This window comes from Pediculus humanus, genomic scaffold, assembly GCF_000006295.1.
Source record: "Pediculus humanus corporis 1103172108296 genomic scaffold, whole genome shotgun sequence".
Lineage (NCBI taxonomy): Eukaryota > Metazoa > Arthropoda > Insecta > Psocodea > Pediculidae > Pediculus > Pediculus humanus.
In genome coordinates this window covers 523,487-536,469 of record NW_002987865.1, presented here as the reverse complement: position 1 = coordinate 536,469, position 12,983 = coordinate 523,487, and the positions used below count along the sequence as shown (strand labels likewise).

Here is a 12,983-nt window from a genome sequence, read left to right as displayed (position 1 = left end):
TCACCACCACCACCACCCCGATCGAACGAAGGTGATAATAATAATCAAACTTACCGATTGGAAACAAATCAAAATGTCGACGTCGCGTTTGAAGAAACCGTTGAAAAACCTGCAAATAAAGATGTCATTGTTATAAAAAGTCCAAAACCACGTAAAACGAAAAAGAATAAAAATTCACCTAATCAAAAAATAAATAAAAATAAAGATAAAAATAAAAATGATAATGATGTTGATTCGGACGATGAAGAGGACGATGAAAAATTAAAGTGAGTTTTTACTTTTTCTCTCTCCCTACCCCCTTACCCCTACCCCTCTCCCCAACATTCCACGAATGAATGAATGAATGATTGATTGATCGAAATGGTTACAGGCCTAAGAATGAATCGGGTGCTATATTTTTTTACAACAAATTTAAAAAAGCGACTAAAAGAAGATTAACAAAAACAAGACTCAAATTGAAAAGTAAATTACATCCGGAACAAGATTTTAAAGGACCCTACATATACGATTTTGAAGGTAATTAAATTAATTAATTTCATTCACAATTGATAATAATAATTGATTGATTGATTGATTGATTATTAATTACATTTTAAACAGCATCAAAAGAAGAAGACCTTTCTATAAAAACATATTTTCAACAAATTTTTTTCTATGCTATTTATTTAATTATTTTAACTGCGGGTAACTATTATTATTATTATTCATTATTATTATTATTATCATCATTATCATTACCGATAAAATAATAATAATAATAATTACACGTGTATTAAAGTTGCGGTACATTCACAAACGGCAAACATGTTTTATTATAAGGATATAACGGTTCAATTATTTTTCAATACCCCTTATCTACCTGATTTTATAAATATGTCGGTTCAAATTGATGCAGAAAATATAACGACTGGAAAAACTTTAAGCGAATCGCACACATTATCCGATTTTTGGTCTGTAAGTAAATCAGTTATCGTTTTAATAAATTATTTATTTAAATATATATTAATAAGTTAAATTTTGTTTGTTTGTTTGTTTGTTTGTTAGTTTACAGAAACGACGATGATAAATTTATTTTACGAAAGTTTTTTTTTCCCCCCTATCGATTATACTCAATATATGGACGACGATAGAGAAATGTTTTACGAAAATGAAATATTAGGTGTACCTAGAATGAGACAAGTTAGAGTAGAAGATAATTCATGTTTGATACATCCCAGCATGCAAAGATTTTTCCGACATTGTTTTAGTTATTATTCTATATATACGGAAGAAACGGAACCGATAAAAACTGGAATGGAGGGAACAATATCAGAAACTGCGTAATTTTTATTTAATTTAATTTAATTTAAATTTTTTTTGGTTAATAAATACTGTGAGATTTTGTTTTTTGGATAGTTGGGTTTACACAGAAGCAGAAGAATTAAATACGAGTAGTTATTGGGGACAAATATCTATTTATGGCGGTGGTGGATATTATGTAGATTTAGGAAGAACGAAAGAATCTGCAATAAGAATAATTAACGAATTAAGAGATAATGAATGGATATCGAGAGCGACAAGAGCCGTTTTTATTGATTTTAATATATATAATGCAAACGTTAATTATTTTTGCATTTGCAAGTTGGTTAACAAACAAACAAACAAACAAACAAACAAACAAAACTATTGTACATTACAATTAATTTACATAAATTTTTTTTTTAAGGATTGTTATTGAATTTCCACCAATGGGTGGCATGATACCAAATGCCGATTTTCATCCACTTAAATTAATTAAATATTTATGGTTTTGGGATTTTGTCGTTTTGGGATTGGAATTTGTACGATTTGTTTTTTTAATTTATTTTATTTATATATTGGTCAATCGTATATTAACGCAAAAATTACAATTTTTCTTTTCTTTTTGGAATATTTTTGAATTTTTTTTAATTGCGGTAAGAATTTTGAATTTAATTAAAATTAAAAAAAAACCTAACGATTTATTATTAATAAGTTTTTCTTTTCCAGTTATCTATTATTCATTATATACTCGCATTATATTTATATGTACTCGTATCAAAAACTATAAAAAGTCTTGCAGAAAGATTCACTCTTTATACAGAATTTGATTATATAAAACAATTACATCTTTTATATGGTACAAATTTTGCATTCATCGTTTTATTTTCTTGGTTAAAATTAATTAAATATCTTAATTATAATACAATAATGGTAGAATTTCAAGATACTATTGCTAGAGTGAGTAATAAATGTTAATTTTAGAATTTTAAAATTTAATGGAAATTAATTAAAATTATTTTTTCGTTACAGAGTGTTGGAAGCATTCTAGCTTTTTTCCCCATGTTTTTAAGCATGTTTACCGGATTTTCTTTATTAGGATTTCTTTTATTCGGTAGTCAGGTGGTAAATCCTCTTATTAAATCATAACATTTTATAAAGTATTATTTATTATAATAATAATAATACTTATTTGACAGATAAGAGATTATAGAACTTGGTGGTCTTCTTCTTTGTCTCTTTTACAAACAATTATTGGAGAATTTGAATATCAAGAAATTCAAAATGCCGAACCAGTATTTGGTCCAATTTTTTATATTGTTTATATATTTTTTATGGTATTTTTGGCATTGGTAATCCCCTTTTTTTTTTTTTTTTTAATTTTGATTAAAGTCCAAAATCATATTTAAAATCAATTATTATTATTACTATTCTTTTCTTTTACAGAATGTTTTCATTGCCATTATTACTGATGCTTATACTCATGTTAAAACCAAAGTAACAACTAGAGTTCCTAAACATGGACATTATTTAAAAAGAGGTTTTATGAATGTGTTAACACCTTGTGGATGGGATAAAAAATTTGCGAAATTTAACGTTAAAGAAAAGTATGTGTATAATGAAATAATAAATACGCTTAAAAGGTAATATAAAAAAATAAAAAAAATTTTTTTTTTTGCTTATAAAAGCTACAAACATAACATATTAACCATATTAACATACGACTATAACATGATGTATTTCTTTGTTTCATATCAGAGCGGGTTTTACCGATTCCGAAATTAAAATATTTTTTTCAAAATATGATATTAATATGAATAATATATTGAGCGAAGGAATAAAAGATAAAATAATTAACGATTTAGAATTTAAAATAGCAGATTATGAAGAATCAGCAGAAGAATTTGAAATTAAATTGTTAAAAAGGAGGATGAATGAGTATGTATATATATATATATTTCATGTCTCATTTAATTTTTTACTCATGTAAAATTGTTTTTTTTTTTTTAGAGTTTATGATAAAATTGAAGATATAGAAGCCAATTTACAACCGATATTGGATAAAGTTGATGCATTATTACACAAATATTAATACTGCAATTGAGTTTAAAATTAATTTAAAAAAATTTTTCAACTGAAAACTAATTATATGATTTCTTATAATCTATGTATATATATATATAAAATTTGACAAACCTTTTATTTAATTAAAAAGTAGTTCACGGTAGTTTTTTTTTATGAAATCATCAAAAATTCACTTTACACGAATTATTAGAAAAATTATTCACAATGGCAAACCGTTAAAATCGAACAACAAGTGAGACAACCTTGATACATTTAATAAAAAAAAAATTTTTTTTTTTTTTTTTTTTTCTTAAACTTCATTGTTGGTTAACTTGTTTGCAACGAAATCAAACATGGCAACTTGAAATAATGAGAATTACACTAGTTATTGTAAACAATTTGCAACCTTGGAGTAAATAAAGGCCTATGAAGCCTTACTTGATTTTATTTCGTTGAATAATTAGGTGATCATCACCACCACCATGGAGGAAACTACAGTTTTAATTTTATTAGCTGTTGTTATGTTAATTGGAAGTTATCTTATTGGTTCAATTCCTCTCGTTGTCAATCTGTCAGAGGTAATTATAATTTGATTCAATTTATAATTTTTCAATGATTGCTAGATTGATTAGGGATGGCAAAGAATGTAAAATTTTTTTTGAAACATCTGACACAATTTTTCACATGAGTATTATTTTTTTTTTTTTTTTTTTAATTTTTCCTCTTCGTCATGCTGTAAAATTTTGTGAAGGATAAATATTAACCATATAATTAAATTTTTTTTTTTTTTTTGTAGGAGAAGCTGCAATTAGTTTCAGTACTCGGAGCTGGTATGCTTGTAGGTACTGCTTTGTCAGTAATTATTCCTGAAGGTGTTAGGTCTTTAATTCATAAATCTCACGGTATGAATTTATAATTATTTAAGTTATATTTTTTCAAAGATAGATATATTTTGTCAAAAATTTTTAATTTTTAGAAAAAAAAGATGGGTCTGTAATGGTGTCTGTACATCAAGATGTTGATGATATTCATGGAATGATAGGAATGTCTCTAGTCTTAGGATTTCTTTTTATGCTTGTGATAGATCAAATTTCATCTAGGAGTAAAGGTTTAGTATGAATTTTTTTGAAAATTAATTATTTTATTCGTTCTACTTACTCATATGTTCCTATTTTACAGCATCAATATCCGATTTAGAAAGCTCAATCAAAGGAGTAACCAATGGAGCCACAGCGACTATAGGTTTGGTTGTTCATTCTGCTGCTGATGGAGTGGCTTTAGGCGCAGCTGCAAGCACAGCTCATCACGATATAGAAATTATAATTTTCCTTGCTATTATGTTACATAAAGTATGGTTTAATTGTTTTTTTTTTTTTTGAAAATCATTTTTTCAGGTTATGCAATAGTTAAAAATAATTTTATAATTTTTTATTATAAGGCACCTGCAGCATTTGGCCTGGTTACATTTTTGCTTCATGAAGGATTAGAAAGAGTTCGTATTAGAAAACATTTGTTAATTTTTTCAGTAGCTGCTCCTTTGATGGCATTATTAACTTATTTCGGATTGGGACAGGTTTGTAACCGCTTGAACAGTAAAAAAAAAAAATATTCAAAAAAATTTTTTTTTACTTATTCCTTTTTTTATTAATTTAGGAAGGAAAAGAAACATTGTCTTCGGTCAATGCGACAGGAGCAGCCATGTTATTTAGTGCAGGGACTTTTTTATATGTGGCAACGGTTCACGTTTTGCCAGAATTAATTGTACGCCGAAGCAATCATTCCTTAGCTGCCAATTCATCTCATTCGGGACATGCATTAGGAAAGTCTGAGTTAGTTGCAATTGTTGTCGGTTCTCTATTACCTAGTCTTTTGACAATGGGTCATCATCACTAGTTGACCTTAACTTAAAATTATAATTCCAGAAAAAACGATTAATAAGAAGACTGATAATTTGTCTGAATTTTTATTCTAAAAGGCATTTATTGCTTTCCTTCTTTTTTCGAAAAAAAAAATTATGTTTATGTTTTTCAGGCCAGAAATTAAAATTTTTAATTTACAAAACAGGGATTCACAGTGAAATTAATATTATAAAAAACAATTAAACCTTATTTTATGTATACGATAAACAGATATTTTTTTTTTTTTTTAATTTTACAGTCGCTAAATTATCTCTCCTGATTATTATTTGTTTACAACAACAAAATAAAAAAAAAAAAGTGGAAAAAAAAGTTCTTCCTTACAGTTAGTTTGTTTTACAGTTTGATTAACCTACAAAAAAATTTTTTAAATAATATAAAATGTATAATTAGAATCGATTCAAAATGAATAAAGTTATTAAATGCAAGCTTATTCGAATACAAAAAAAATCAATTCAAATTTTTTTTTTTGTCATATTATTGTGATTGTTTTTTATATTGATTTTATTATATTGTAAATTTGTATATAAAAACTGTTAATTTTTTTTTTTTTTTTAAACAATGAACTGAATGTAAAATTATATTATACCAAATAATAAATAAATAAATAATTAAACGAAAAATAATATCGAACAAATAATGATTTTTAAAAAAATTATTTTATAAAGCTTTATTGTTTTTTTTTTAATCAACTGTATTAAAAATAATGAATTTAAGGTTTTAAATAATATATATATATATATATATTATAATATAAATAAAATACGTAAAGTTTTGTTATTTTAATAAATGAGAAATTTTTTTAATAAATTTACAAATAAATTTTTTGTAAATTATAGAAAAATCTTTTAGATTAGACATTTACATGAATCTCATGATATTTTTTTTTGGGTGTGTGTGTGTAATAAACGATAATAATAATAATGTTAAAAAAACAGTATTGTTAATTAATATACATTTTAATTATAAATTTTTAAATATAAAGTATTCGAATGATGATATTGTTTTATTATAATAAGTTAAATGTGTTATTACTCGATTGTTATTTATAAAAGGGTTAAATTTTTTTTTTAAATTTATGTTGCAATTAAGAAACAATCAGGGGTTAGTTTTACTTTTTTTTGTTAATAAGATAAACTATTACAATAAAATTAATATTAAAAAAAATTGAGTTAAACATTTTAATATGGTGTCATGAGTACACATCAATGCAAAAATGCTGACGATGATTATTTTTTTTTTTTTTAAAATTAACACGTCAGCTAATATTGCAAGAGATTTATTTTACACAAACAAATCAAACCTTTGACACATGTTTAAATTAAATAAAACAAAATTAACATAAAAATTATTATACTAAATGAAAATAAAAATAATAAAACTTACCGGCTTAAAATATTTTCAATTATTTCGATTTCGAAACGATTTTTATTTTCTTTATTTGTTTAAATTAATTAAATTATATATAAATATTAATTATAAACAACCAAAACAACCAAAAAACATTTTGTAAAACCGTTTACTTTTAAAAAAAAAAAACGTTAAAAAAGACTCAACTGAAATGAATAATTTTTTAACGTGGCGCGTTCCTTTCGATACCTTTCGATTAATCGAAATATATCGAATGATTATAATTTCTATCAATTCAATAATGTTATGGAGCAACAACAAAGAGTAGAAAATGATTTAGTTCAAGACAAAGAAAACAAAGAATTTTTTTTTTTTTTTTTTTTTTTTTTAAATGAAAAAAAAAAAAAAAAACGTTAACGGAAAAAAAATAAAGTAAATATCGAAAGAAAGAAAAAGAAAAGTTAAAAACAAAAATTATTATATTTAAAACATAGTAAAAGAAAAAAAAAATTTAAATTAAATTTTGTGCGATTTTAAATAATATGAAGGTCAAAACGTGCGTTATTGAAAAAAAACGTTAGACATATTTAAATATATAAATATAATTTTTAATCCCGTTGTTGTTGTTGTTGTTGTTGTTGTGACAATATTTAACAAAGCGTTTTTATTATTATTATTTTTTTTTTGTAAATTAAAATTAATTTACACTGGGGGGGGTTAATAAATAATTTATCTCACACAGGATTTTTTAAATTAGGTTTGTTATATATATATTCATATTTTATTACGTTTTTTCTTTCTTTTTTATTGAAAATAAAAATTTAATGAAATTTTTGTTTGTTTGTTTGTTTGTTTTGGTTATGATAAAAATAAAAAAATTTATTTTTTCACGGTTTACTCATCCGGCATGAGTTTTAGTTTTGTTTTTATCGTGTGCTTGCGTGTTTCTCTAACCATGTTTTACATAAATTTTTTTTTTTTTCCCCCCTCATTTTTATTATTATTATTATTATTATAACAGTTATTTTATTTAATGTTTAACCGTTCAATGTTTTTTTTTTTTTTTTTAAATTATTTTTTACGGTAATAATAATTTTATATATATTTTACTGTTAAATAATTGGGCAAACATACAAACGGCAATTATTGATTTTTTTTTAAATATTTTTATTTTTAAATTTTATGTAGGTAATAATAATAATAATAATACTAAACGCTTCTTTTTTTTACTAATTTTTTTTTTTTTTATATAAAAACCATTGAATGTTTTTTTTTTTGTAGTGTAAACATTATTATTATTACTTGAATGGGAAATTTACATTCGACAATTATGCATGAAAATAATTAATAATAATAATAATAATAATTTTAGTGGGTTTTTACAAAAAAAAAAAAAAAAAAAATTTCTTTATTTTACTCGATGAAAATTTTGCAAATAACATTACTCTTTTCATCATCATCATCATCATTATTAATAATTTATCATGAGCAAATGCATTCAATCAATAACATTCGATAATGATTTGAAATCATTTTACTTTAAAAGAAAAAAGGAAAATTGTTTTATTTATTTATTTAAAATATTTTTTGCTTTTTTTTTAATTTTCATTTGACAAAGTAACACATTTGACAAACATTTATATATATTTTATATATAAATAATTAAAACTAATTAGTTAAAAATAATGAAAAATATTTTGACCTTTAGATAAACAAAAAAAAATTGTCAGCATTTTGTGTTTTTTTTTTTTTTTTTTTTCTTCCCATAAATAATATTTCATTGTTAATTCATCATCGTGTTAATGTTTAACACTCTATTAAATTTATATGCAAACCTCATGCATGGTTTTATTAATAATAATAATAATAATAACATTTTATCAATAAATTTTCATTTCGTTTTCTTTTTTAAAAAAATTAAATTTTTTTTTTATGCGTTTGTTGTTGTTGTTGTTGTTGTTACTATCGAGTAAACTATATTGATTGTTTTGTGGGCAAGTTTCATTTTCTTTGTTTTTTTTTTTTTTTTTAAAAATGTAACCATACACATGTGAATAATATTTTTCTGACATTCGAGTATAAATTAAAAATAAATATTTAGTAATGTTTGTCAAAGTTCAAAGTTCAATTGATTTGATTTCATTTAATTTTTTTTTTTTTTTTTTTTGTTTATGTATGGAAACTTTTAATGAGACTCTTTTGCTAATGCTACATAAATAATAATAATAATAATAATAATAATAATTTTTTTTTTTATTTAATCGAATTCATTTTCAAAGATTTCTATTACAAATGATTGAATAGAAATTTTTTTTTTTGGGGGATTATTGGATACATGTTCGAGTAAAATTGAAATTTTTTTTTAAAAATTATTATTATTATTATTATTATTATTACAACTTTTATTCGATAAAATTTCAATTTTCTAATCATAACAAAAGAAAGAAAAAAAAAAAAAAAAAAGAGTTCGAGTTTTCCTTTGGGAAAATAATAAAAAAAAAATTTTCTTTTCATTTTCTTTATCAACGTTGAATTTTCATTATTATTATTATTATTATTATTAAAGAGACTCTTAAAAATTTTCACACTTGAACTTGTTTCATAAGAAAAGAAAAACGTAAAAAAAAAAAAGGTTCATCCATCTTTCTTTAATATAATATTAAGGTCATTTAATAGAAATAATAATGATAATAATAGAAATAAAAATAGTGATAATTACTAATGAAAAGAGAAAAATAAAATTATAAAGACTACTATCATTATTATTATTATTATTATTATTTTCTTATACATTTTAGCGACAAACAACAAAATGAGTGAAACAAACGACATTTTAGCATATAATCTCGTAACATCTCATCTCTCCTCCTCCTCCTCCTTTTTCCCCTCTCATCTCGCGCGCGGTTAAATGTAATTACAGTTGTGCGTGTCTTTAAAAAAAAAAAAAAAAATCGAGTAAATCAATTTGCGAGACATTTTTTTTTTTTTTTTTTTTTTTTCGTTCTTGTTGTTTGTTTCGTTCGTTTGTTGTTGTTTGTTGTGTTGAGTTTTACAAATGGTCCATAAAGTCATGAGATTAAACTGTGATCACTCTCCTCTCGCTCTCTCTCTCTCTCTCTCACTTATTTTTCATCTAATCATTCAAATGGTGTTTTTTCTGGTAATGAAACCGTTATCATTCATAGGTCAGTGACTCGATACTGACTCATATTATTATTATTATTATTATTATTATTATTATTATTATTATTTGGTTAGCTTTGATTACTTTTACACAAAAAAAAGGAAAAGTAAAATTTTTCGTATGGGGAAATAAAACAAAATAATAATAATAATGATTGCGAATGTGAATGAAACGTTTTTTTCCCGTTATTATTATTCTCATGTCGTCCGAATCAAAATGGAAAATCTAAATTTTCGTTTTTTTTTTTTTTTTTGTGGCGAATCTAGCGGTGGAATATTATCATTATTATTATTATTAATATTTTCGAAAGGGGGGCAAAAAACAGAAAAAAAAAAAAAAAAAAAACAACCGCAGCAAATAATTGCGATAGTACGGTCGTAATTTTGAAAATCCGATTGTGAGATTTTTTCGCAATATTTGGCTTATTTTGAAAAAAATTTCTCTCTCTCTCTTCCAACCTCCCCCCCCCAAGCGCCCCCCTCCCCGCGGGATCCCCGATTTGATTTTTTTGATGGCTTTATTAAATTCTGTAACGTTTCGACGAATTGTAAGTTCTCCTTATAAATATTCATACTTGCCGAGAATTTTCTTTCTCTCTCTCTCTCTCTCTCTCTCTCTCTTTCGACAAACGAAAAATGAATGCGAATGTTTGTCATCGGGAGCAACAGCCATCAAACGTCACGTAATTTTTTTTTTCATTCATTTCCGGTTTTTATAATTCGAATTCATCCTGTCGACACGAATGGATTATGTCGGCCAATAATAAAAAAAAACTAAGCAAACGTTGGGGGGAAACGTGAATAATTTTTTCTCTCCCTCTTCCCCTCGTTTTTGTTTGCCGTCCGGTCCCCTAATTTTTTTTTTTTTTTTTTTTTTTGTTTATCTTTTATCATTTTGTCGAAATTGAATAAATTGAGTTTCATTCGTTTGACACATCTCACAAACAACAAACAAACAAACAAACAAACAAACGAAATGAATTTTGGAGAGGTTGTGTTTTCAGGTTCATCGTTCGTTGTCAAATAAAAGGTTCGATAGTAAAGATTCGTGTTCCGTTTTTTTTTTTTTTTTTTTGCGGTTGTGTGAAGGGAGGGGTAGGGGAGGGGGAGGAGGAAGGAAAAAAATTGAGGTCAAAAGGGTCACTGATCATCCCGAATCGTCGTCGTTTGTAAAAAAAAAAAAAAAAAAAAAAAGAAATTAAAAAATTGCAATTAATTCCGTACGTAATAATCATAATCATCTTCACGAGTATTATTATTATTATTATTATAATCTTCCTTTTTCCATCCCGTTGTTTTTTTATAATTTCATTAAATTTTTTTCTGTATTCTTTTGTTCGTTATTGTTATTATTATTATTATTATTATGCGTACTTTTATTAAAAAAAAAAAAGGAAATGTAATTTTCAATTGTTTACTTTCTCTTTTTTTTTAAATTGTCAAAAAAAAAAAAAAAAAGGAATTTTCATAATAATTTCCGGTAGCGAAGAGAATAATAATAATAATAGTAATAATAATAATGATGATAATGATAATAATAATAATAATAATGTCTGATTATTTTTTAATTTTGTTTTCGCGGGTTCACAACCGTTTTAATTAATCGTTACTAATTTTTTTTTTTTTTTTTTTGTTTTAATTTCTATTTCCGGTACAATTTGCGCGACTTGGGGGTTTTGTCTTCTTCCACGATTTAATCCAACCGAGTTTGTAGTTGGTATGTGTCGGGAAAAATTATCATCATCATCATCATTTTTTGCATGTTTTGCTTTTGTAACTTTTTACCCGATGAGATTTTTCGTAGGTTTTTGGTAGACGACAGAAGCGTTTCCGTTTCCGTTTTGTATTCTCTTGACATTCTCATCCCGATTTGTTATTTTGGTGGAAGGCCTCCGCCGTTATCATCCGGGTTCTTATCAACTATTTATCCTTGTTTGATTCTTTCCATCGTGTTATGTTCAAGTATCGATCGTTGAGGGAAGTAAAGATGAATCGTTCTTCTTTTTTTTTTAATATTTGGTTGTTATCTCATTGTCGGTTGTTTTCCCTTCATTTATTTCAAATCCATGATGGTAGATGATAGAAATGAATTGTTTCTTTTGAATAAATCATTTTCGACGAAAAAAAAAAAAAAAACGACGTTATCAAATATTTCTTAATCCGTTCTACTGCGTGTTATTCTCTTCCTCTTTCTGTCTTTTTTTTTTTCTACTGATAAATAAATGTCTTCTGCTGTCAACGACGAGAGGAGAGGAGGAGGTGGTTTTGTTTGTATCGCAGAGTTTTTCGGTTAAATTTCGTTCAAAACAAGTCGAATCACAGGAACTTTGAATGTTTTGAATTAGAAACATCCGTTTGTTTGTTTCTTTCTTTCTTTTTCCAGCTTTCCAGATGCAAATCTAATATAACACGAGGTTAAATTTTCATTTTCTCTTGTTAAAAAAAAAAAGTATATTTGTGTAATGACGTCCTCAGGATCGAGTTCTTTAATGTTTCAGGTTCAATGACATCTTGTCCTTTCATTTTTTTTTTTTCTGAAATTTCCCTCCGGTGATTGTGATTATCGGAACCCATTTTTTTTTTTTTTTTTTTTTTCAGTTCAAAATTTTATGTCAGGCCATTGGCAGTAAATTTTCCCGATTTATTTATTTTTTATCCGCGTCATCGTCGTCGTACAAAAATTTTATATTCTCCCGCCAATCTCGCATATCTCGCAATTTTTTATTCATTTTTAAAAATTTACATAGAGAAATTAAACAAAAATATGTGGTTGTCGTTGTTGTTGTTGTTATTAATAATAAAAAAAGTAATTAAGGGGAAAAAAAATTGCTTTACTCGCTTTTGTTTTTAGTGAATAGAAAACAAAACAAAAAGAAATAACAATGTAAACCTTTTTAATTTGTCGTGGAAAAAGAAAAACATTCGCGAATTTTTTTAACAAAAAATAAATAATAATAATAATAATAAATTTCTCGTCGTGAGACGTGAAGCAATTTTTTTTTCCATTGTGGTGTGGCTGAGGCTGATGTGAAAATTGAATAGATTTTACGATTTTGAAAAACAACGAGAGAGAGAGAAAGAAAAGGGATTAGAAATTTTAATTTTGTTTAAAAAAAAATGATGATTAAACGATTGATTTTGTAAAAAAAAAAAAAAAAAAATTATTAATAAAAACGATAGATCGATCGATCA

General features: G+C 24.8%; 2 protein-coding genes across 2 annotated transcripts in view; both read left to right on the top strand.

The window, feature by feature from the left end:
* Phum_PHUM557350 (pkd2, putative) overlaps window positions 1–3,370 on the top strand; it is a gene marked incomplete at both ends in the record, with an annotated part of 3,587 nt that extends 217 nt beyond the window's left edge. Inside the window, 12 exons of the mRNA XM_002431850.1 lie at window positions 95–266; window positions 371–516; window positions 779–958; window positions 1,052–1,319; window positions 1,396–1,620; window positions 1,706–1,934; window positions 2,008–2,238; window positions 2,311–2,400; window positions 2,478–2,630; window positions 2,725–2,885; window positions 3,037–3,216; window positions 3,289–3,370. Coding sequence (XP_002431895.1) covers window positions 95–266; window positions 371–516; window positions 779–958; window positions 1,052–1,319; window positions 1,396–1,620; window positions 1,706–1,934; window positions 2,008–2,238; window positions 2,311–2,400; window positions 2,478–2,630; window positions 2,725–2,885; window positions 3,037–3,216; window positions 3,289–3,370 — 2,117 coding nt within the window. The remainder of the gene's footprint in view (window positions 1–94; window positions 267–370; window positions 517–778; window positions 959–1,051; window positions 1,320–1,395; window positions 1,621–1,705; window positions 1,935–2,007; window positions 2,239–2,310; window positions 2,401–2,477; window positions 2,631–2,724; window positions 2,886–3,036; window positions 3,217–3,288) is intronic.
* Window positions 3,371–3,824: 454 nt separating this feature from the next.
* Phum_PHUM557340 (uncharacterized protein) lies at window positions 3,825–5,671 on the top strand (the record flags this gene model as incomplete). Its single annotated transcript, XM_002431849.1, has 9 exons — window positions 3,825–3,920; window positions 4,139–4,244; window positions 4,319–4,450; window positions 4,522–4,691; window positions 4,781–4,915; window positions 4,996–5,221; window positions 5,374–5,415; window positions 5,500–5,583; window positions 5,652–5,671. 9 exons carry the CDS (start codon window positions 3,825–3,827, stop codon window positions 5,669–5,671), a joined length of 1,011 nt encoding a protein of 336 aa, XP_002431894.1.
* Window positions 5,672–12,983: the final 7,312 nt, after the last annotated feature.